We start from the raw sequence: 26,358 nt of genomic DNA on the forward strand, positions 1-26,358 counted from the left end.
TCAACACAGGACAACTTTTACGACAAACAATGGATTTCAAAATAAAATAACTCTGAGCATATATTCAGAAGATAAGTATGTAAAGTGTTTACTCAAGTACATTATATTAGAGTTTTTAAGCACTTTTACTTGTATTATAGTATTTACATTTTAAGCCACTTTATATACATTCATCTGAAAGCTACACTTACTATTCAGTGTTGCCATATTAAACTCTTGTTATGAAACGTGTAGTTTGCGCTCGAGAGTCTCGCGAACTTAACACATCCGAGTTGTTTAGTAGCAAGGAATTCTGGGATATGTATTATTTTTTGTTTCAGGACGTTGGGCAACTTAAAAGCAAGCCAGCGTTTTCCTGTTTTAAATTTTTCTGAAATTAGCTATAAGTGAGTTTTAATTGTAATTTATGTTGGAAGTGTTCTTGACCTCTGTGAAGGAACAAATATCATTTAAACTGTTGAATGTTATAGCATTTGTTTGGCCATCTCAATTTTGTGAAGTCCCGTGACGTTTCAGGGTGTCAACCAGTTTACAGCTTCCTGTATGGGTTGTAACCGGATATTAACCTCAGATCCTCGATGATCTCTCTCTGTCTTCATGTCCTTGTATTTTTTAAGATTTTGTTTGAATAGGTAAACATATACGCGACACAAAATGTCGGAAACAGGGAATCGACTACGGAAGCTCCTCGAATCGCCTAATTTCGACCCGCAAAATTACGTCAAGCAGCTGTCACAGCAGTCCGATGGCGACAGAGACCTGCAGGAACATCGTCAGAAAGTCCAAAACTTGGCCGACGAAACGGCTCAAAACCTGAAGAAAAATGTCTACAAGAACTACAGGCAGTTCATCGAAACGGCCAAAGAGATTTCCTACCTGGAGAGTGAGATGTACCAGCTGAGTCACATCCTGACGGAGCAGAAGAGCATCATGGAAAGCATCACTCAGGCCTTGTTGTCCACAGACAAGGACGAGACGTCCAAAGAGATGCAGGCTGCTTTCCCCAAAGAAACAGAAGAGCTGAAGCAGAGGACGCTCACCTCACTGCTGGAGAAAGTGGAAGGGGGGAAAAATATCATGGACACTCCAGGGAGGCATTTAATCTACAATGGTGACCTTGTTGAGTTTGATGTAGACAACATGTCTCCCATCCAGAAGGTCCATGCTTTCTTGATGAATGACTGCTTGTTAATTGCCACCTGGCTGCCAAACCGTCGTGGGACCGTGAAGTATAAATACAACGCTTTGTATGACCTGGAGAGCTTCGCTGTGGTCAACGTAAAAGATAACCCTCCCATGAAAGACATGTTCAAGATCCTCATGTTCCCAGACAGTCGCATCTTCCAGGCGGAGAACAGTAAAATCAAGAAGGAGTGGCTGGAGATTCTGGATGAAACCAAGAAGAACAAAGTCACCAAGGACAGGCACAAGAAGGAGGAGGAGGTCCCTACTTCTCCTGTAAGGGCAGAGGTGTCCACCAATCCTTTCGATGAAGATGATGACGAGCCAATAGATGCTGGAGAAAGCGTGGACCTCAGCCTCGAGTGGATCCAGGAGCTGCCGGAGGATCTGGACGTGTGTATCGCCCAGAGGGACTTTGAGGGTGCTGTGGACCTGCTGGATAAGCTTAATGAGTATCTGAAAGACCAGCCAGTCACCCAGAAGGTCAAAGAGCTCAGGGCGAAGGTGGACGAACGCGTACGGCAGCTGACAGAGGTCCTGGTGTTTGAGTTGTCTCCAGATCGGTCACTTCGGGGAGGCCCTAAAGCAACCAGGAGGGCCGTTTCCCAGCTGATCAGACTAGGTCCTACTTTCTTTTTGTTGGTTTCTCTTTTCCAGTGGCACCACTTTACTTCACAAAGGAGCTGATTCGTTTGTTTCCTCTTCAGAAGTTGTCCCTCACTCACATTATTTACAGTATTTTTGCATTTAGCTAGGTCTGTTTTGAATACTTGCAACAACCATGCAAATAACTCATTGCTTTTACCTTGAATGTTGTTGAAATGTGCATTTAGGTAGGCCAGCAATGCATTCATTCATTTACACATATTAATTGTGTAAGTATACTAGTGTGGGAGTTGCTATTTATTATTTGATATTATGTTTTGATGTGGATGTGGATTTTAGTAATCATATCACTGTCCAGATATATTTTTTCTATACATTTTAGATTCCTAAATTGTGATCTTACTTTTTTTTTCGGGGCCTTATTCAAACTGTTTAGGTGAGGAACACTAAAGCCACTATGTTTTTACTTTTTTAGCAAATAACTGTCAGTGTTTTGAGAGTCTTTTAACCTACCTATATTACTATGTGTAGCATGTAGCCTTATTATAAAATGTCTGTAATCAAAACATAAATACTATGAAAAATTTGCCCAGTCTGATTAGATAAGATCATACATTTGCCTTGATTTTGAATCTTTTTCAACTGTTTCAGGCCAGTCCACGAAAGCCTGCGAGCTCTTTCTAAAAAACCGCGCTGCTGCTGTTCAGACAGCCATACGACAGCTTCGCATCGAAGGAGCCACACTGCTTTACATCCACAAACTCTGCAACATCTTCTTTACCAGCCTGCTGGAAACAGCCAAGGAGTTTGAGATGGATTTTGCAGGGAACACAGGCTGTTATTCTGCCTTTGTGGTCTGGTCCAAATCAGCCATGAGGACATTTGTGAACGCATTCAGCAAACAGGTAGGAAGAGAATCAGACAGACAAGTGAGAATCAGACAGACAAGTCACAGGCTCCTGAAATGGCATACTGGATGTCATATGTCATTGAGAAGCCTGTTAAGTTATAGATATTTTTGTGAATTGCAAAAGACATCCTAATCAAGTGTTTCTTTGTGTTTATCAGGTATTTGACAGTAAGGAGAGTCTGTCGACAGCAGCAGAATGTGTTAAAGTGGCTAAAGAACACTGTCAACAGCTGACTGAGATCGGCCTGGACCTGACCTTCACCCTGCAGTCCCTGCTGGTCAAAGACATCAAAGCAGCTCTGCAGAGCTACAAGGACATCATCATCGAAGCCACCAAGCACCGAAACTCTGAGGAGATGTGGAGGAGGATGAACCTTATGACCCCCGAGGCTTTGGCTAAACTCAAGGTGATTATGACTTCTTAGGACGTTATTGTTTTTCAGGTTTCTATTGATGAAGTTTAGAGCTGAAAAAATCAATAGTTTATTTCTTTAATTTACCAACACAAAATTACAAATAAATGTGTGAATCTATTCATATAAAAATTGTCACAAATCACTGTTCAGGTGGGACATTATGCTATTTGTCTTTTTCTATGAAGGATGAAATGCGCAGCTGTGGAATGAGCAGTTTTGAACAGTACACTGGTGATGACTGCTGGGTGAACCTGAGCTACACCATCGTGGCCTTCACAAAACAAATGATGAGTTTCTTGGAGGAAGGCTTAAAGCTGTATTTCCCCGAGCTGCACATGGTGCTGCTGGAGAGCCTACGGGAGATCATCCTGGTGGCCGTGCAGCACGTGGATTACAGCGTACGTTGTGAGCAGGACGCCGAGAAGAAAACCTTCATCCTGCAGAACGCATCCTTCCTCCATGACACAGTGCTGCCTGTAGTGGAGCGGAGGTTTGAGGAGGGAGTGGGTAAGCCAGCCAAACAGCTTCAGGACCTGAGGAAGAGCACCAGGCCAGTTCGTATTAATCCAGAGAGTACAACATCTGTGGTCTGAACATCTTAACTTTTTGGCTCATTTGGGAATAATTAACTGTTCTGGCAATTCCAGCTCCAATTTTAGAAAAACCCTGGTAGATATTTGTTGTTTGAGGCTGTAGGACAGGAAATGACAGGATGCATCATGGAGATACATTGAGATTGGTAAATCTAATGAAACTAATCTGCACCTGACTTTGGACTAGTTCTCACAATAATGCCTATTGGTATTGGCGAATATTGATAGAAATTCGTACATTAATTTTCTAATCATACACATTTTTTTGCAGTTGTGTGCACATCTGAACCTGATGTTGGCCAGATGTTTATGCCATTAGAAGTTCATAAATATCTTCTTTTTGTTTCAAACTCTCCCAACATTGATTTTCAAACTACTGGACCATTATGAGACACTAAATAGTATTAAAAAGGGATGACTCAGAAGAAAATGCACTGGTAAATCTTCACTGTTATAACAGTTGAACTTTATGAGTTTGTGTTTAACATTAAAACATGAAATCCAATAAAAATCCTGCACATGCACAGTAATGGTTCCATTTTATATAACGTTGCAATTTTTTTCCAGTCATTTTATTGCAGTTTCTGTATTAAAACTATGGAGTCTGTACTTTGCTTTTATCAACATTGTGATTTGCTAGATGATGGCTAAACATCATTCAGAATTATTTCATTTGGCCAGTACAATTGTTCCTGCAGGAAAACCAGAGTGGATGTATTCATGCAACATGAAAATAATTGATCCTCTCTTTGTATGACATTTTCTAGCAGCAACAGGACTGATAGGAGATGCAGATATTTTGGACCCTGCTCATGGTTCTACCCATGATTCTCCTCTCTCCTTCACAGTTCATGCCATTATAATAACTAATGTGATCAAAGGTTTGAGGAAAGCCTTGGGTGAAGTTATCAGCTCATGCTCACAAAAGAGGTATCAGCTGGAAGGATTATTCAAGAGGATTTCTTTCAGTCAACGCAGTCATGCTAAGAAATATTACAGTCAACATTTCAAGGAAGGAATAGATTCACCCTTCACTGCATTATTTAAAGACATGGTGGCAGCTGATTATTTTGACCATCTACTGTCTGACTTTGCTCTGTAATTGGACACACCTTCTTGTAGTTAATGTGGTCTCAAACTAACCAAACATACTGTAGGTCTACTTTGACTGAGCTTACCAGAGTATTGTAGTGGTGGGCATTTGCATTTTCTCCAAGAGATTCTTACAAAGATTCTATGCTTTCAGAATCCATTAAGACTTCTGTATCACTGTCAAAGTTGACAATTTCAAATTTTATCTCTCCCTAGCTACATGACTGTGCTCTGACTGTGGTCTGCAACGCTGTCATCAAATGTTTGAGTAGATGTCCTCACAAATGATTAAAGCACATGGAAATTTACTTCTGTCTTGTAAAAGAGCCTTAGATTGTGGTTAGTTGGTTAATTGCAGGCATTTCCTTGCATGTGTAGTGAACATACACTTAATTCACAGATGTGAATTCCAGGTAATGGGATGCTAACAAGGACAATACATGGAAAAGCTTCCCTAGCATTAGCAGATTAATGCTGCTCCCTGAGGGACTTCAGTCACAGCTGCTGTCTGGTCAGTTAAATGTTTAACTAACACTGGAAGGTTAATGTCAAACAAGAGAAAGGTTACTGGATCGAACCCACTTCAGATCTTCTATCATCCTTCTTTCTGTCTTCCTTCCCTGCCATCCATATGAGTCCTCAATATGTCTGGCATGTGAACCTTAGTGGTCCAGTTTTGAGATCATGTTTCCTCTGCTTCACACTGACAAGCAGAACAAATGCAGATGAATGATGGTCATTATCATGATCATGGCCTCTGTTACTATTGGCATAATGACTGACAGTTGTGGCCTTTCTGTTGCCCAGCCTTACCAACCTTAAGGGCAGATAAACGTACAGGACCTTTCCACTACCAACATTTAAGGGAATTTCTTCTCACTTTTTATGTTTAGAAACTCTTCCATATAGATCATAATAAATATATAGGCTACCACTTCAACCAGCTACAACAATAAATCACACATTACATGTTTAAGAAATATTTCCATGATTTCTGTCTCAACCCTGACTTTTTTGGTCATTTTACCTGTGTTCCTTACCATACTCCATCCAGCCACCAGATGTCCTCAACCTTTCCCACTATCCCCAGGCACCTGAGGGTCCCTGCCCACTCACACACCTGTTTCCAATTTCCTCATTGCCTGGCCTGTAGTTTGACTCATTTTTTAGCTGCTCCCTGTCAGATTGTTGTGTTGTTTTTTATGCTGCTTCTGTTGTACATTTAAGTTCTATTTTTAATCCACAAACTGCAGGACATTTACTTGGTGTAAACATGAAATAAGTGTGGTATTGCTACTTTTATTTTTTAAAAAAGATGACTACCTTCTCCAACACCAACAGCATGATATTTTGTTTGGTAGTTTTTATAAAATCCTAATAATTCTACTTTAAATTATTTTTCAGAGAATAAATAATGTGTGTTAAATTACAAGGCCCAGAAAATATATTATGATTTAGTTCAGTGTTAACTTTCCTGAAGACAATCATTGCTCTTCCCTTCTCCTTTATCCACTCTTTTCTTTATCTATATTCTTTGCAACATCAACATGATCCATATACTGTTGTTAAAATATATATTTTTTTGTTCTGCTTTTTCAAATCTTTGAGGACTTTCATTTATTCAAATTCAGCAAGATTTAATTGAGGATATTTTATAAATTTATTCTTGTCCTTTTATATTTTATAAATTTATTCTTGTCCTTTTATATTTTATAATTGTAATAAAAAAAATTCCCTAATTATTTATTTATTATTAAGTACTGTGAATAAGTAGGTTGAAGGCTCAAGATGATGTTTCTTTTCTGGAAGTGTGCAGGCTTTGAAATACCCTTTAGAGTTATAGGTTAGAAAATAACATTTGGACTAGATGAATGCGATACAAAAGACCCAAGCAATAAAAAAATAGGAAATACCCTGTGTAAGAGATTTGTGACTTTCAGAGCCTTTAAATTAACTTGATCAATGACTTAAACCACAAGCCCCACAATCCCCGCCCCCTTCGGCGCATGCGCAGAGTAGCGTAGGGAGCTGTCCGTGTCAGTCGGTGCTGGAGTGTTTTCAGAGAAGCTGCTTCTCCCTCCGGTCCGTCGAAACAGACAGCAGCGATGGAGGAAGAGTTAAAATGTCCCGTTTGCGGTTCTCTCTTCAAGGACCCCATCCTGCTCCCGTGTTCCCACAATGTCTGTCTGACATGCGCCCGGAACATCACCGTCCAGACCCCGGAGGGAGAGACCCCGGCGCAGAGCCGGGCTTCGGGCAGCTCTGACTACGACTACCTGGACATGGACAAGATGAGTCTGTATAGCGAGACGGACAGCGGCTACGGCTCCTACACTCCGTGCCAGCTCAAGTCTCCAAACGGGGTGCGGGTGTTTCCGCCGGCCGTCCCCCACCGACACTGCTCCCTCACCTGCCCGCTGTGCCACCGGAGCGTCTCGCTGGATGAGCGGGGGCTCCGGGGTTTCCCTCGAAACCGGCTGCTGGAGGCCATCGTGGCTCGGTACCAGCAGAACCGCTCTGCTTCCGCCTCCTCGTCTTCTTCCTCCACCGCGGTAAAGTGCCAGCTGTGCGACCGCAACCCGGTGGACGCGGCGGTGATGTGCGAGCAGTGCGACGTCTACTACTGTAACGCCTGCCAGCAGCGGTGTCACCCGTCCCGCGGTCCGCTCGCCAAACACCGCCTGGTTCCGCCGCCGAGCCAAGCGGGAGGAGGAGGTGCGGCAAGCGGAGGAGGGGGCGGAAGCGGCGGTCAGCTGCCCCCCGCTACCGCGCGGAAACCGGCGACCTGCGTGGATCATGAAGCGGAAAACTTCAGCATGTACTGCTGCAGCTGCAAAGCTCCGGTGTGTGTGAAGTGTCTGGAGGAGGCAAAACACGCCAAGCACGACATCAAACCTCTGGTTGTCATGTGGAAACAACACAAGGTGAGTGCACACACACACACACACACACACACACACACACAACTACACTGTCCACTGACATGGATTTGACGCTTGCATCATAGTTCTCATTTTAAAATGTTTCTCAGTTAGTGAATAATCAGAATTCAGGCGTAATCACATAATTACTGTAGGCGCAAAACCCCATTGTGTGTATCCATGTGTGTGTGTGCAACATGAGTCATCACTTGAATAGAGCACAGGGTGCTGTTAGGCTATGTCATGTATTACTGGCCCACATCTGTAGCTATGTGTGACTATAGTGTAGGAAGAGGAGGTCAGTGTTGTTGCTCAGGGTAGTAATGCTTGAATGAATGAAAAATTATAAGTGATAAGGATTTTTATCTATTATCTATGTAATTATCTAGTTTATTATTAAATTTTGCACCTCACCAGTTGTTTAAGGGCCTTGTGATGAAATACTGCATATGTGAAAATCATATTATTGCCTCAGTTGATATCACTTGGATCTGTGTCAGCTGTGACTGAAGTCAAAAATGGAGAATAAAAAACATACCAGGCCTCTGCAGTCTTTATTGGTCCTGAATTTCTGGACCTGACAGCTTTAATAGTTGAATTAAGACCAGCATGACTCAGGTCTTGGGTTGGATCGTGGTTTTACTACACTGGTTTTATCCTTTCTTACAAACGTCCATCGTTCATTGTTAGTCTGACAGTACTGTAGGGCTGCGATGAAAGATTGGTGGAGTTTTCTTTCATAACTATTAAGAAAAAGTATTACACAGAATTATGAACAAGTCATCTTGCTGATAGAAGCCAAAGACTTGGGTTTGAGAATAGTGAGTCCCATTTTCTTTTGCATTTTAAATATAATACAATATTAGCAACATTACATTTATGACATAATAACACTTCCATTTATTCATTGTTCAGCCTACTGGAACAAAATTTGACTAAAACCTGGGGATTACTCTGTGTTTTCCTGTCCAAATTCATCTCTCTTCAACTTCCTCCTGCCTGCCAAAACTCACCCGCCTGTTTCATTAAAAGATGATTACAGTGATTTATGATTGAATTCATTTACAATGGCTCATTCATCAATTTAATAGATGAGTCTGCTCTAGAGTTGGGGTCAATTCAAGTTCACTCCCTTCAGGTTTTATTGTGAATAGACTTTGCTGGTAACATTAAAAAGACTGAGCTGTTGATCTTAAACTTTTTTTCATGAAGTGGATTAAAATTCACTTTCATTAAAACAAAAACTTGTAGTTTACAGGAATTTTTACATCCAATTAAACTATTAACCTATTAATTAAAATAAAATGGGTATGATTAAAATGGGAAAAATGGGTTAAAGTAATAATTCATATTGCTAACAACATTTAAGAGGATTCAGTGTCTGTCTGCATACAAACACACTCTTTAATCTCACTGCCTCTTGTGTCAGTTTCATAAGTTTCTCACCATCAATCTCACATTCAGAGTGTAAATTAAAAGCCATTTTGTCTGTCTCCTGCTAAGTGGGTCATTAGGACTAATCTCCCTGTCTGCCTTGCTTGTATCTTGGAAGCCTCCAATCCATCCATTCGTCATTTATCCAACATGTTTTCAGCCTGTATACCTTCTCTTCTTGCTGATGTGCATAATTTATCCTATGTCTAGCTCTCTTTACTGATTTATCTGTCTCTTATTTTCCCCCCTTACTCCCCCCCCCCCTTCCTCCATTTTTCCTTTTATCACTCTTTCCCATAAATGGGCCGTGAAAATCCCATCAGGTGAGTGAGAGGGCGTTGATAAGTAATGAGCAGTGTATGAATAAGAGATGGCCACCACTTAGTTAATATGGTTTTGATCATGTTGAGGGGGTATCAGTGACTCACTAAAACCTGCAGCAAACATCATGAGCATCTTCGTTGCTGTGCTGAAATGGCTGCTGAGTTTCTGAAGTGTCACTCAGGGAGGTCAATACTGCAGAGCTGACTTTTATTTTGGAACGTAGCACCGTTTTTTCTTTTTTGTCTATTCTGTTTCAGTGGGTGTAGCTTTATCCTTTATCCTTCTCCTCCTCCTCTTCTATTCAATACTTTTCCCTTTGTACAGCAAAAGGATTTTTCTAAGGAATGATCGTGCACTGGTTGTTTTGTGATAGTGTTTGTGATCTAACTGTAGCCTGAATCATAACTCTGTTACTGACAGATTCAGAGCTGCAATAATTAATCAATAAATGTTTCAGTGCTGAGGTTTGGGAAATTATATCAGTTCCTGTTATAACTATAATGTTTCTGTAAAGTAAAATAGAGGCCTTACAGAGAAAATATTATAGCAATAGCCCCAGACCAAGGTAGAAAATGAGGAGTTCAAAAACAATAGCTGGTTAGGGAAGTGGAGATGTTTGTGATGATGACTAAATGAGTTCATAACCATTAAGTAGTTAGTTACAAATTATTAAGTGGCTGTACTGTTTTTGCTTGAAGATTGTGTTGTGAAACCAGATGCTGGCCCCCACCATCTAAATCACAGAAGTTAATGTAATGTCCTCACAAACAGTGAAAGGAAGCATGTGTGTAACCTGGGGATGTAGAGAGTGAGTAAGACCGTGTCTCATGTGGGTTAAGCAGACTCCCAGTTGTCAAGCAGAGCAGCTGCATGAGTGTACTGGACTGTGTTCATGTGTGTATTTGAGCATTTTGTATATTAACACACACTTTAGCATTGTATGACTAGTAACGACAATACTGTGTTTGTGAGCGTGTGTGTTTAATGCTAATTACAAATCCTGTGTTTGAGAATTCACTAATGCAGAGAGATATCAAAGAAAGACATTTGGATCATCATTGGATTTCTTGTTAATCAAACAATTACTACATGACAGGGCAGCTCGAGGGGCTGACTGTCCCACTGCTCCTTAGAGGGACTCACACACACACACAAACACACATACACACACACACACACACACACACACACACACACACACACACACACACAAACACACATAATCAGCAGCCATAAAATATGTATAAGTGAAGCGGATGAACTTTCACTGAGGGAATGCAGAGGAAGGCACACTGATCCAGTTTCCTCTGATCAGTCAAGCAGAAAACACACTGTCTATTTAAAGCATACACACAGTCACACTGTGTGTTATTACACACATTTATGTGAGTGTATATGTGTGACTCAGTTCAGTCTAGTAAAGACCAGCTAGCTGAGGAACTGCATTGACTTAAATATTAAAAAACACGAATGCAGAGTCGCTGGTTCTCTTGCAGTGTGTGTGTGTGTGTGTGTGTGTGGATGTGTATGTCTGTTTGTTTGCACTGTCATGGTATTTTAGGTTTAAAATGGGAGAGTTATGAATTTGTTTTGTATCATGTGAGAAACATTATTTTCCAGTCTCACTGTGACAGCTGAGTGTATGCTGTCATTCAATATTATGTTGTATTTTCATGCACATTGAAAATTTTGAATGGCTTATGTGCAGAAAAAACATATTGGTTAAAGCATGTTAGTAAGATTTGCCAGCAGGTTCAGGGAAATATCAACTGATTTGTTCAAGGCACATATCCACTGGCAGCAAAGATGGATAAATTAGCATTAAAGATATTAATCAAATTCAGCTCATAATTTTAATGTGGCTTCACCAAGTGTGTGGTAGTTAGAAGCAGACAACCAGATGGTTGGTGGGTGTGTGGTCCACATTAAAACTGTAGATGAAGATTAATTTTGTTATAGTAACACAAGTCACAACTAATATAAACACAATTGGGGTGGCAGAAAAGGTCGTTTGTATGAACTTTTTAAAAATCCTGCCCACAATCTTCCTTTGCAACATCTGCAGTAAACTGAATTATATTACAGGGCGGAAGCTAATCAACACATTCTTTGCGAATATACAGCAATTGATTATATTCGGGGATGCTGTGATATGGTTCACCTTGTTTTGTTTTGTTTTGTTTTTTTTCAAATCACTGCCTGCTATTGCTGAGCTGCCTGATAGTGGGATTTTTATTGACAGATATAAGATTAACTGTGACACAGTTCTGCCATCAAACATGAGGAAAGATAATAGACAGAGATTACACAACACCTCCCCTATCCACAGCAGCATTTAAATGTCATATTTTTGATTATCTCTAGATATGAATCATTTACATTCACTGGAGGCATTAAAATGCATCTCCAGTGTATATGAACTGAAATTCAATGATTTTTGTTTTCCTTTGCCAGAATAGTACATTCCTCTATTTTAATACAGAGAGTAAACACTTTGTCTCACTTGAGTCTCATCTTCTGAGTCTCTGACAAAACATTTTGACAAGTATGTTCTTATGTCAGCTGCCTGCTTTTTGTTTTGATCTGTGATGCAGTTTACTTCTCTTCATGAAGCATTTGTGCGTACTGAAAACACTGAGCGTCACACTGCAGTGAAGTACTGCATATGATCAGATCTTGCATGAAAAATAAACCAATAATACCAAAAATATATTGTATAAGAAGAATGTTGGGGATGGATGGGGGAGCAGTGCAGTAGTGAAAACAGTCATAATGGTCCCACTGTACAACTGCATGATGATGACTGGACCTTACTATTCAGCTGATCAGATAAATAAGACCTTACTGTGCCTCAGCTAATGCTATGCTCTATGTACCTTAAGAGGATGTTGAATATGTAACATAGTCATAAATCACAACCCTAATACCAAGTGTTACCCCTAAAATAAATGGCTGACCCAGTTGGAACTGAATATTCATTCCCTTACCTGTAACTGTGTTAACAGGTTTCTGTCCCTAGAATATCATCTTGTGGCATAGAGTAATTTCAGGCTGTGCTGCTGGTCCTGGGCACTGAATGTAGGTTAATGCACGCACTATACTTCCTCTCCTCTGGTCATAACACAGTAGACAGCCTCTGATGAAAGGACTCAGGCTGTGTGTAGCAATATACAGTGTGTGTGTGTGTGTGTGTGTGTGTGTGTGTGTGTGTGTGTGTGTGTGTGAGTGTGTGTGTGAGTGTGAGTGAGAGATGAGGGTTTGCGATCTTTTTTTGGTAACAAAGTGAGTGCTGATGCCAGACCTGTGAGGAGAGTGTGGACATCCTATAGTAGAACAATGAGAGTTGTTACCATGGTTACAAGCAGCTGCTCATTCAGCAGGAAGCCCAATAAATTAAACAGCAGATTGTGATGCTTATAGATGAGCACCATTTGTCAACTTCTACACAATTTGCTGTCATTGTTCTGAGAAAAAAAAAAACAGTATCTCATGAAAATCTGTAATAGATTTATCAACAAGCCTTATTTGCACTTGTATGACAATTATGCCCTTGGCTAGCTGCTGTCCTCTGTATTTATTAATATGGAAGATGCACTGATCAATTATTGATTAGAGGGACTGTTCTTCTGTGCTCTGCAGCACTTTTGTTGCTTGGTGCTCCTCAGTAGCTAACGCCCACCATGAAGACTCAGGGTGATAAAATTATTCTTCCTCCTGGAACTTATTCAGTCAGTTCTTGCAGTAGCTACTGATCCCTGCTACAGTTTATCTAAGATGCCTGGGGAGAAATCAATTTCTCTGGGGCTGATGTGACAGCGTTGTGCTCTGGATGTGTGGCAAACTGTGAAAGGTCCTGTCAAAGTAAGCGGCAGTGAAGGAGCTTTTTCTGCTTGAATGAAGTTTCTTTTGATTTGTTGATAATAAATGTACAAAGATGTACATCACATTTTATAGATTTAATAATATATTTCATGGTTCATAAAGTACAGGTGCACTTAGTTCAGAGGTTTATGAATATGTAATCGGTTCTGACTCATGAAGACGAAGTAGGTGATGCAAAACAATATCTTCACCTTCCACCAATTTCACTTGAGCTCTGAAACCTATTCCAAAACTATGGATGGTTTACAAAGCAGAGCATAGCCTCAAGGAGCTGCTGGCATGGCTGTAGGATTAGTGTTGGTTTTGGGGAATTATTTTTTCAGTATTAGTTTGCATTCTTGTGGCATATTAAGTCAGACCACTTCTAATTCCCAAATATTTTTTTTCTTTCCTGACACCTTAGGAGCTATTTTATTCATGCCAGTCCAGCTGATGGATTTTTGTTGCCTTATAGTTAGACTAAATGTGGCACTGGCACTTATTTATAGGCTCAAGCTTAAGCTGTTTAGGTTCACATACTGTAAATTACTGAGGCGGTTATGTAGCAGTTCACTGTAGTGTATTAGCCTTAAATTGGCTGTGTAGCAGAGGAGTAGGGGTGAGAGGAGGAAGAATACAGGAAATTGGTTTTGACCCTCACTGGCTTTGAACCGTACACAGTTGGCTGGCTAGACCGAGAGGGACAGACAGATGCTTTTGCAGCTACACAACTGTAAATTCTGTAGTATTATGCATAAAGATCTATACCTAATGATGTGTTGTAATTTTTAGATTCATTTCAACAATGCATGAAAATAGTTATGGTTTATAGCTTCTGTTGATTTCAGTGCAGGTTTACTACACCATAAAGATGCCAACACTGTGAGTTATTTCTGAGCTATTTTTGTGCTTTTACCAGTGGTTGCACACAGGAACAAATCTCGCCATGAACACATGAAAAATCTATTTTTACACATTGATACGGTGTAAATGATTGACATCCAACACAGAACTGTGAATGTGCACCATGACACACAAAGCTGTTGGTTGTGGAGGCGGCTGCATCCTCTGTAATATCAGGAACTGGCTTTTGGTTATAGCCTAACTCACCCTACAGTCTGTCACTAGTTCTGGTTGGTTCTTCATATGATATTGTTGGTCAACACTGATTCCAGCTTATTTTCCTGTACGCTGTTGATTCACAAACATAGAACTGTATTTTTTTTATTTAGGAGATTATTATTATTTGGCATTAAAGTTTCAAAATGTTTTTAAAGATAGAACCAATTCAAACTCCCTACTGAGAAACAGAGTGTTTAGAGGCAAAGGGAAAGGAAAATAAATAACAGAACATAAAGCTTATAAATGCAAATGAGAAGACATAAAAGGGGAGGTGATGGGGTAAATAAGAGGGTTTAGCCCCACCTCATGCTCCTCTGTAGTTCCCCTGGGTATCATTTTTGACAAGGTCAACACCACCATCACCCATTTCCCAGTTGAAAGCCGAACACATTAGAGCTACCTATTGTTCTTCTGTGTTTCACAGAAACCCTCATCTACTATCTGGTGTTACTCACCACCACTTTCTCTTCATTACATTGTCAAAGTTTCACATAAAAGCCAAGAGAGTAAACAGCAACAAAACATACAACGTGAATGAATGTAAATTGTTGGAATTAGATTTGGCAACATATAACAACATGATCCCTATTTGGTTCTTTTTATTCTTCCTATTTTGTCCATGTTTAATCAAAAATCAAAATCACAGTTGAAAGCTGGTGTAACTTAACTTAATTTGAGTCTGGATATAAAAATACACAACCTCTCAAGTGTGTCTGTCTTGCTGTAATCAGCGGATTGAAACATATTAGTGAACTAACATCGCCTCCATGAATGTCACTGGTCTCTCTGAATGTCACAGACTGAATAAATGGTCCTTTATTGCTCCTATAATAAGATAATGAGATAATAGCACTTGTCTCTGAGAGGAGTGTTGGGGGGGAAAAATAGAAATGACACTCCTGCTCAAAGGAGTAATAAATGATGAGAAAGGTCAAGGGGAGGAGAACAAAAGAAACAAAGGAGGGAAGAAATTGGTTTTGTGAATGCATATTGGTGCTCTGCAGGTGTATCGATCCTTGCTGATATGAATTCTGTTATGACTTGTTATTTTTCACTTTTAATTTCCCTTTTCTCTACATGATTTGCTCATTTCTGTGCTTCTCTTTTGTTCCAAATCTTGTCACTGGCTCCCAAACCACTGGTCCTTTTACTGCAGGGCAGACTTGTCACATTTCAACACTGTTATACACACATTTACTGGTGTACTGTAGGTTGATGCATTGTGACTGTAGCCAAATTTAGACCTGGATATTGTACTGGCAGTGTATTCAGGCTTGGTATGAAAAACCATTTTATCAGTGGCAAAGCATAAAGATACTGATTTTGGAAAAGGTTTATATGTTTTATTCTTTTAGGGGAACCTCTTGCAAAAGAGATTTTAATTAAGTGGTTAAATCAGAATCTGCAGTTTTGACTTTCTGCTGCTTTTCCTAGGGGACTTAATGATGGCTGCCTGCCTTCCACACTGTGCATGCTGGGACATGCTCTAGCTGCAGTGTGAAAAAGAACTACAGTGTTAAAAAAGTCAGTGATGGAGTAAAACAGGTCTACTGCTGTGTAGTAAATGAAGCAGCAGACAGACAGGTGGGAAGATGTGGTTAAAAACCTTGACATAATGAGGAGTGCTGCAGATTAATGAATGAAGAAACAGAAAGGACGAATGAGAAAGAAGGGGATGTGCCAGGATAACCCTCATATGGCACATCCATCATCCCCTTGTTATCATATTGGCAAAGACACACACACACACACACACACACATACACAAGCACAGGCCAGACAGCTTGCTGGGCCAGATGGCCTCTTGGTGAGGAGCAACGAGATGCTCCACAAACGGGTTGGGTTGATTTGTGAACCATGACCTCAACGTGCCCCTCCTCCTGACTCCAGGCAGCACGTGCATGGATGAGGGATGGATAGGGATAAGACCACTGTGTGTGTGTGTGTGTGTGTGTGTGTTGTATGAGGGAGTATTTATTGTTGAGATGTGGATAGCAAGCAGGTTATAGTGCATTTCATGTCACATAACCAAGGGACTGGTAGAGGAAAGAATTTTACAACTATCCACTCTTTATAAGGTAAAATGATTATTACTAAAGGCTTATTGATTATGATTAAATTTTAGTTCACATTCACATCATTGCTGAAGGCTTATTGATTATTATTAAATGTTAATTTACATTCACATAATTACTAAAGGATTATTGATTATGATTAAATGTCAATTCACATTAACATAATTACTAAAGGCTTATTGAATGTTAATTCACATTTACAGAATTTGTTTACTTTCTGCAGGATTGTACAATAGTAGAGCTCAGTGTATGTATGCAGGGAGAAAAAGCAGTGAAGGGGTTTCTAAAAAGTAACTTCTCAAAGTATTGGAAAAAGGATTGGTTTGCTGTCTTTTCTGATTTTTAGTTTCCAGTTAAGTTTAGACAGATATCTAAAGAAATTTATCATGATTCTGATGTAGTTTCATGTAGCAAATACAACTGTTATTTGTGATTCCTACTAACAAAAAAGGATATCCTTCCCACCTTGTATTGCCTTCTGCCTTGTGTCTGTGTGCATTCATTAGACCGCCAGCCAGAAAAAGAGTAGCAGGTGGGAAATGTTAGTGTGACGACAGCAAAACTGATTCATCACAGCTTGGCATGTGTGTAACAATGTGTGTTTCCTTTGTCCTGTCTCATATTTACCAGTGACTGTTGCGTACACACACACACACACACACACACACACACACACACACACACACACACACACACACACACACACACACACACACACACACAAACACACAGGCACAGACCCTCTTCCTAAAATGTATTGAATATTGAATTTGGTTGGGACATGTAATTTGCCTCATGTTCAGAAAGATGGATGGGAGTGTCTGGTATGTTCGACTTGTCTGTAGATTTGTCTACAGATTGTTTGTGTTTTTAAGGGCCAGTTCATCCTATTTCCACACAGCAAGATATCAAGTTTAATTTTTAATATCTAACTACAATCCTAAATACTTTTTTTACCTCAGGCAGTATGATGGATACCAGCTGAATAAAATTTAGGCCATTGCAAAGACTTTTTGTAAAACTGCTTTTCTTTTGCATGATTATCTTGCAAAACGTGCATTCAGTGAGTGATGGGATGATTGGAGAATCCTGTGCTTGTATGCACCTTCCAGATCTGATGTGACAGGGTGCAGGTAGATTTACAGTGTTTTTAGAAATTTCTACATGTGTTATAGATAAAAAAGAAGAAGAAAAAAAGATAAAGATTAAAATAGATAAACTCAGCACCACTACCTAAACAACTGTACCACAACACCACACAATATAGATGCCATTTGTGTACTCCAAATGCATTGCCATGATTTATCTGAATTTTGTTGTTGTTATTTTGCATATAGACTGGTTTAATTTATTTAAAATGCTTAAATGAGGACTTTCAAATATGAAGAGAGAGAAGGTTAAACATATCAATTTACCTATGTTTATAGTTTGCACAACCAGTATTGTTGTAGGACCAAAATATGCTACACATAGAGCTGCCTGTTCACTGTCATTTTCTGTGCCACTCATCATCTTTAAACATGCAAATTATCTTAAAGAGTATAGAAAATACTGTTTTCAGGAATCAGGCCATCCATATTTTGTGCATTGCTTACATTTTATTTCTGCAGAAGAACTGGGGACCAACAAAATGAGATATTTTAGTCCGCTAAATTACGAGTCATAAACCTTACCTTCAACAAGCCATTAAGATGTTCCTGATTTCATTTTAACAAGTACTGGTTCAGTAGCAGATGATGCAATATCTATTGATAGTGATAATATTTTCTATTATAATGCACATCCCCTTTGGCTATTGTATGGTAATTAGGTATAAAACTGGAAAAGCTCTTCATTTAGGAGTGAATAGGCACATTTTACAGAGGATCAAAGAGAGTCAAACCCATTAGTCTCAGTACTCAGATCTCAGACACAATCTGAGCATCCAGGGAGAAATAGTCTGTTGGATTAAATGCTTACAAAACCAACATCTGAGGAAAAGCCTCAAAGCTTCAGTGTATCACCGGCTGAACTGGTTTCATAGTTTGCCAAAGAAGCAGCAGCATTATGCATATGGGACTAAAATATATGTCCCATGGTGTGTAGATTATTGTTTGGAGGTGATAATCAACATGAACTAATTACTAAGATACATTTTCATGCTGTAATTTGAATTTTTACTTTTGAAAGATGTCTTGGACAAAGATTTAGTGGATGCTTGTCTTTAATATTTACAAAATTTAAAAAAAAACAAAAAAACATTATGTATATTTCTGTCTGTCTCTCTGCAGTGCCAGCTCTCCCAGGCCTTAAACGGCGTCTCTGACAAAGCTAAAGATGCTAAGGAATTCCTGGTTCAACTCAAAAACATGCTTCAGCAGATACAGGTAACACATGTACACTTAATTCTGTGTGAAATAAACTGCACAGCAACAACCAGAGTACCTATATAACTACAAATTACGAGATGCTATGTAATGTTAAAAAGGATGATTTTAGTTTTAGAGAATGAAATGTTTTTTTATCCTTGTATCAGTGACAAATCACTGGTGTACTGGACGGAATTTGAAATATAAGAGGCAGTTTCTACACTGACAGTAGCCTCAGTAGCTCAGAAGGCAAGACAGCTTCAAAGCAGAATGAAGCAAAAGTGAAAGGGTGCAGTTTACCAATTACCCAAACTGCTGTTTATAGAGGGAAACCATTTCCAAGTGCACAATATCCCAGCTGCTTTAGGCCTTCAAGGGTTGCAAGATTCCCTTGTTTTCATGATTTTTTTGGAACTCTGCATGGTGAGTCAGAGGTCTGGCTGTGTGAGATTGTACCAGAACTATGTCTGATTATTGTTCTGCACATTTAGAGGTCTTTACATAATTTACAGCTTTTTCTTAGACTAAATAAATCTTGCTTTGAGGAAACTGCTGCTAATGGGTAAAAAGCTCCAAATAAATCAGTCACAGAGAATTAGTTGGACACCTCACACTGTGAAGCACTGAAGTAAATTCAGTGATTCACGAACTAAAACAAGCCACAACAGCCAAATGTAAAGTGTTTGTATTTATTTGGTGTATATGTGTGTATTCTCCGTGTTGATGGCATTGCTGTGTGGCTGATCTCTCCTGCAATATATGGCCCAAACTGATACACAGAGAAACACGTGTCTGCCAGCTGCAAGCAGGCGTTAAGAGTCTTATTGCAAAATGAAGAGGATTGCATTTAAGTGAAAAAAAAAAAAAAAACTCTTAGCACTGCTTTGCTCTAAGAGCAGAGAGGGATGGGTAGATAAAGAAAAAAAAAGTGTGGGAGTGAGGAATGTGAGGAATAAATATCTTTAGAGCTTCAGTCATCCTCTTGCTGATCTAAAACTGTGTCCCATGGCGAATGAAGCTTGATTGGAAATCACTTCTATCTAAGATGCCATCTCTCGATCATGTGGGCTAAAAGGTCCCTGTGGCTCATTCTCCCATTAACTTCTAGCTCCTGCATGAAAACCTACTGAACGCTGGGGATTCCCTCTGCTTTTAGAGGGTTTGCAGTAGCTGCAGTGTTGTGCCTATCTGGAGGTGAAAATTGGTGCAATGCTTTGTGACATTTGCATCCCAAACACGTTGCACACAATTGCACAAGTACCAAAGAGCACTAACATAGTTTACCTCCTGTCACCAGGTTCTCCTGAACTTTCCCTTAATTCCCAGGCATTTGGCTTTGTTATCCACTCACACCTGATGCCAGTTTCCCCATGCTCTCTGTCTGAGAAAGGATTTTTGAAGCTGACATTGATGCTTGGAAGTTAAAATGGTGTCTGTGCATACACTTAGAAGTGCTATTTACATTTTATTTGTTAGCTATGTACTAATGCTTTTCTTCACCCTTTAATTAATTTCTTGTACATTTTTACACCCTAATTTCTAGACCCACCATCCTCCAATTAGTAGCTTCTGTATTTGGTGACATCTCACAAAGCCATCTTCTGCATTTTTTTTATTGCATGTAGTATCTGACTGGCATGAGGGCCACAGTGTAGAGCATGGGAGTTGTACAGACAGGTGGTAAATGTAATTCATAGTGCAATTTTGTCTGCAGTCTATTGAAATAATTAACACTATGTTTGTGCAACTGAGACAAAAATAGAACAGAGCTGGCTGCTAAACTAACATGCCAGTAAAAAACACAAAAAAGCTCTGTGTTGCGAAATGACGGAAAAACACACCAACAAATCTATTTTAGTCACAATGTTGACTTCAGTAGTTCTCAGCAAGTCTTTTTGATGATTTCAGTGTGTGTGTGTGTATTTGTTTGTGATGGCATTGCAGGAGAACGGCGTGGAGTTTGAAGCTTGCCTCGTGGCGCAGTGTGACTCTCTGATCGAGGCATTGACCAGACAGAAAGCTAAACTGCTCACCAAAGTCACCAAGGAGAAGGAGTACAAACTAAAGGTGAGTCTATAACATAAAATGTGACTCGCCATTGGTCCCATGAGCCAGTATGAGAATACTTGGGGTTGTTTGATGTTGATTGCATGTCTTTCTGTTTGCTGTAGTTTAATTTAAATAGTAATATATTAAATAATATCATTTCTCTGTCTTTCTATACTAGTGGTTCTTTATGTGTTTCTCACTCCTTTTGCAACAGCAAACTTGAGAAAAAAATGTAAGTTGGCAAAAAACAGGTTGGAAAATGTATGTAAAATATTGCACATTGAACCTTTAACATGAACTATTTCTGCAGCAAGTTAGACAATAGTGAGCTCATCACATAGTAAGACTGGGAAAACATTAAGATTTTAAGATTTTAATACATGAAAGAATTCAGCTCACAGCTCCTAAACCAAACTATTTCTATCCAGCATTTAATTTTTTTTTCTTTTTACGTTAATCTGTAAATCCACCACTGGGGCTTTCCTAAGTGCCAGTGTATCATGGACACCCGCCCAAACTCAACATGCCCACTGACCGACTGACCGTCTGGCTGATGGAAGGGGCGGGGGTCAGGTTTTTGGATAGAAGCCCCAAGGACAGCTGTTGTCATTGTCTGCAGGCTCTGGATTGAGATTTAGCCAGAGGACAACAAGCTGGAGGGACATGAAAATAATAGCTGCTAGTAGATTAAAATAAGATAAACATCTTTACATGAATAAATATTGAATGTCTATCACTAGTGGGTATAAAGATAAAAGAACTACAGGATCCTATTCATGTGGACACTGAAGAAACTAGAATCCTTTACCTCAAAACCTGCAATTTGCAAAAGCGCATGTGTCTAAAATAGGCATGAAAGCATTTCTAACTATGAAATAACATAAGAATTTGTTGCACTTATTCATGATTTTTGTCAAATGACTGAAAAGTGAACCTTATCATGTAGACACTGTACACTCACACATTGGTTGCATAGTTTGACACTACTCCCACAGCTCAGAAAAAAATAATTATACAGTTTTATCAGAAATGCACCACTGGTGTTTGCATTAGGACGACTTTAAGTAAAAGGCAGGTTATATAGGCTAACTGCTGTTGCATTAAACCATAACTCAGTGTCATTCAAATGTGCAGGAAGGCTGATAAAAGATTATCTATTTCAGTGAATATTTTCTGAACTCACCCTTTGCCCTCTTCTTCTTTTTTTAAAACCACTTACAAGCATTTTAATCTGCTTTTCTAGAAACCACTCCCATCCAAAAATAAATCAAAAGACTATGACAACACCAAGAAAGGCAGATGTTTTTAATATTCACCAAAGCTAAAGCTTAATCGCTTAGAAGAGCCAGAAATATTCACTGTATTTGTCTGTGTCAGGAATGTTCATGACTTGACTGTTAGCATCATCATTAGTTTGTCTATGAATGTACAATGGCAGGTATCATATAAAGTGGCTAACAATGAGTTTGAGTTTAGTTATTGTTACATTAGCACACATGCTGGCAGCATAAGAGTCAAAGTCCCAAGGTTTTGTATTTGAATCTCCCCTGAGCCAGTTACTAACCTGTACACACACCTTTTGCTTCAATATTCGCCCTTCACCCAGGCTTTCAGGAGCATGTGTGAGGGAGATGCTGTCTTGTCTCAGATGGAAAGAAGGAAATTAAAATAAAGATTTACTCCAGCTTTACACTTTATACTTCATTGTTTACACAGGGTTTCCAAAGTGAGATGAAAAGCAAATTCCGTGTATTTTTCTGTAGGTTAATTCCAGAAATGGAATGGAAAATGCATAATAATATTAAGGTGACACATGGATACAAAAATACATTGTTTACTTAATTCTTTTCTATCTTTAATCTTTGTAATCCTAAATCATTGAAATAAACTAAGCCATAGCTCTAAACCGAACATTTTCGTACTTGCGTAACGAAAAACAGTAAGTGTAAAATAAGAAGAAAACATCAAGACATAAAATATAAAATATTTTATGTCTTGATGTTTATAAAATAAAAGTTGACAATAAATCAACTAAAATGTGACAATAAAAAGGTAAAGATAACCATAGCAAATTGCTTTGACTCACTTTCAGCTGACTCTTCATGGTCTTACAGTTTTAGTTTATGAAAACAGCTGACAGGAGAATAACAAACTCTGATCTCGTTAATCATCAGATAAATTAGGCGACTAATTACCAAGACTCTATCTAATTATTTCTCTGATTCATTTAGACGGCCATTGGTTAACGGAGTAATTGATTATCTTGGATTCTATCTAATCTCCTGCTTAACCTTTGAGCAGTTTATGTATTTCTCGTGCATGAACGTGCATAGAGCATAGTTACATACATATATTTATCAGTTGTGCTTTGAGAAAACAATTACAAATCACTAATCAGATGAAATGTAGTTGCAGGTATTACCAATGGTAAACAAAAGGCTAATAAGGCAGTGGACATTCATTGGGATTGAATTAGCCTTGAGCGACTGGTTGTGACAACCATCCAAATTTCATTTCCCTCCTGCCCAGAGTTCAGCAAGCAGATAGTTGGAGATGTGTGTGTGTGGGTGTATGTATGTGCGAGACAGACAGCCGCAGAGCCAGTGAGAAAGAAGTCGCATTTGTCTGGTTGAGGCTGATAACATTTTTCTGTGAAATACCCAGCTCACCTCACCTTGATCTTTCTCTTTTTTCTGTTTTTCCATCTCTTTCTACTGCATCACATGTTGAGTGGTCGTGTGCCAGGAATATTAAAGGTTGTTCAGAGATGTGATCCAATAATAAAAGTGTCATGCCATCTGGATCTGTTTTACAGTTTTGTGCCCTTTTCTGTTCATATTGCCAGCAACTAACTTACTGTAGATGTTCCAATCACTTGATCATCATTAGTTTGAACACATTTTTCACCTTTTGTAAATACCCTCAAAGTATATGTAACATAGGAGAACTGTGTAATCCAGAGTGGCTGTGCGTTGTTTATTATTTATTATGTTCTCACTGTGCTACATTCTGATGGTCTTTTTTTTTTATTACTGAACCACTTGGGAAGCCCATTTTCATCTGTGTTTGTGGCCTCATAGTATAGCTAACAATATGAATATCAGTCTATCTTAATAACCTGTAATGGGAAAGTCAAAACACTGTGTTAAAAATCAGGAACTAAAATCTCTTATTTATAATTGCAGATCCTAAATTGTGGTCAGGTGCATCTTCAATTGATTGGATTCCACCTGTGGCAGATTGAATTGATTGGCTATGCCATTTCAAATAGCACAGTCCTGTGTATGTGAGATCCCCCAGTTGGCACTGTATCTCTGATTATCCTGATGGGATCTGTGTAAGGCTAAAAAAAAAGCCATATTGTCACATTAAAGGGCCATTGTCTAGTTGTCTGTAGGTTTGGAAATCATTTTTGTGTGTGTGTGGCAGGTGGTGCGTGATCAGATCACCCACTGCACCATGAAGCTACGTCAGACCACCGGCATGATGGAGTACTGTCTGGAGGTCCTCAAAGAGAACGATCCAAGTGGATTCCTTCAGGTACCTGACCCTCAATGTGTGTGATTTGAGATGAGTTTTTCCATCAGCATGCACCTCTATGAAAGCTCTCACACAGTAACTAGAGTGGAAAAACCTTAAGCTGAGTAAAACAATGTTGGAACACTGTGTTTGCTGGTTTAAACAGTTTGTGTAACAGTTGTGCAACATTGACAAAGAATACTAAAGGAAAAAACAGACATTGTTTTAAACAATACTCAGGAGGTGCTCAAAGCCTTTAAAACCTGTCTGTATTTCCATGTGGCCCTTGTGCCCTAGAACCCAATGTGAATATACAATCTATTATAAACATGTCAGCAATACAGAAATCATTGGAGGTCCATGTGGCCAAAGGAGTTAATTTTTAGTGTCTAGTGGAATAGCTGATCATCATAAAAAAATCATAAAAAACATCAGCATGCTCTTTTTAAAATACCTTCCTTTTAACTTAAGTTGAAGATTTGTGAGATTAGATATAAGGCAAAAACAGTATAGGATTTCAAAAATCAGCTTCAAGTAGTTTTTTTTTCCTGAAGTATTTACAACTACAAATGTAAATGTACAACTTGAAAGTAAGAAAAATGATAAATCAGCCTTGCAGGGGGCCTCTGAAGTTCCTGAAGCTTGCACAACTAAAAACCTCCACACAGTCAGAGGAGGACTTTGCACTGATGTGAGAGTAACATCAACCAATACGTCTGTCTGCACTCACATATACACAGCCTAACACAGGATGCATCTGATCTGTGTTACTAATACTGCAGCTAATTTTTAATTTACCTGACATGTTTAGTTAACAGCAGCTCAGATATTCAATTTTATGTCATAATTTCAATATTATCTGATCAATACATGCATGTTGCAGGTCAAACTGAGAAAGGTCAAATGTGACAGGCCCAGCTGTAAAATATGGTTAAATACAATTGATTTTTATATGCTCTTTGTCTGCGATTGAATGCTTGCATGCAGCACGAATTCTAGATAAGGCTGTTTTGATTTTCATATTAGAGTTTTGTAACTCTCCAGGATCTAAATGACCCAAACATAAATAATATGAATTATTTCATTAGTGTGATTGTGTTGATTTTTCATTACATTTGCAAGTTTGTGGCACCCTTTGCATACTTTTTTGCACACTGGCTTTGAATAAAATTTTAAGGAATCCAAATGTCAGAAAACCATAAGGATTAAATGACAACAGAGAAGATTTGAGTATAGAAAAATATAAAAACTATTATGAAATGATGGTGGTGGTGATGGTGATGAAGGAGAAGAGGCCTGAGAAAAGGCCGCCAAGTGGCGGGCAGGCAAACAATAACGCCACTCAGCGTTATGGACAAACAAAAACCTTCTCTTCCCACAGCTATAGACAACACAAATACATGTAATGCTCCGACAAAGAACAAAGAAGGACAGGTGGTATAAACAGACATCAAACAAAGGATAACTACACACAGGTGAAAGTAATCTTACTAACGAACACAAAGCTACCCCTGATAAACAATGGAAAAAACAGGAAGCCAACCAAAATAAAAGTCCAAAACCGGAACTCAAACTTTACTTCATGACAAAAAACACAGTCTTTCCCAGCAGACTCTGAGCTACATTTACCGTCTGGCTGTTGCAATTTCTGTTATGTCTCTGTCTCTGGTTACAAATGATTTCTTTTGTTGGGGATAGATAACACAGGAGAAATACAGTAAGGTGAAAGAGAGACATGAAATTCAGATCAAAGACACTCCCTTCTCATTTCATCTGAATATTTTATAATGTGCTGATTATCAGATTTTTTATGGCTGTCAATGTAAAATCCCAGAGGCTCTAATGGATTCAATGGTGACATCAGTGTAAGACATAATTTCAGGCACATTTGTGGTTCAAAATAAAA

General features: G+C 39.1%; 2 protein-coding genes across 3 annotated transcripts in view; both read left to right on the forward strand.

The window, feature by feature from the left end:
- The first annotated feature begins 519 nt into the window (after window positions 1-519).
- exoc8 (exocyst complex component 8) lies at window positions 520-4,237 on the forward strand. Its single transcript, XM_026319089.2, has 4 exons — window positions 520-1,804; window positions 2,440-2,693; window positions 2,857-3,105; window positions 3,300-4,237. The coding sequence occupies exons 1-4, from the start codon at window positions 655-657 to the stop codon at window positions 3,705-3,707; spliced, it is 2,061 nt and encodes a 686-aa protein (XP_026174874.1). The 5' UTR covers window positions 520-654; the 3' UTR covers window positions 3,708-4,237.
- Window positions 4,238-6,904: 2,667 nt separating this feature from the next.
- The window catches only part of trim67 (tripartite motif containing 67), a 28,638-nt gene continuing 9,184 nt past the window's right edge, over window positions 6,905-26,358 (forward strand). Inside the window, exons 1-5 of one of the 2 annotated variants that reach the window (XM_026318783.1) lie at window positions 6,905-7,496; window positions 7,533-7,723; window positions 18,807-18,902; window positions 20,829-20,951; window positions 24,363-24,473. In XM_026318783.1, coding sequence (XP_026174568.1) covers window positions 6,905-7,496; window positions 7,533-7,723; window positions 18,807-18,902; window positions 20,829-20,951; window positions 24,363-24,473 — 1,113 coding nt within the window. Of the gene's footprint in view, window positions 7,724-18,806; window positions 18,903-20,828; window positions 20,952-24,362; window positions 24,474-26,358 lie in introns of both variants that reach the window. The other variant, XM_026318782.1, reaches the window with a different exon arrangement.

This window comes from Mastacembelus armatus, chromosome 24, assembly GCF_900324485.2.
Source record: "Mastacembelus armatus chromosome 24, fMasArm1.2, whole genome shotgun sequence".
Classification (NCBI taxonomy): Eukaryota; Metazoa; Chordata; class Actinopteri; order Synbranchiformes; family Mastacembelidae; genus Mastacembelus; species Mastacembelus armatus.

What these genes read in the sequence shown, in the direction of transcription:
- exoc8 (XM_026319089.2), top strand. Translation starts at nt 655, where the DNA reads ATGTCGGAAACAGGGAATCGACTACGGAAGCTCCTCGAATCGCCTAAT. An exon ending in TTCCCAGCTGATCAGACTAG is followed by an intron (nt 1,805 to 2,439) that starts GTCCTACTTTCT and finishes CAACTGTTTCAG; the next exon opens with GCCAGTCCACGAAAGCCTGC. An exon ending in TGAACGCATTCAGCAAACAG is followed by an intron (nt 2,694 to 2,856) that starts GTAGGAAGAGAA and finishes TGTGTTTATCAG; the next exon opens with GTATTTGACAGTAAGGAGAG.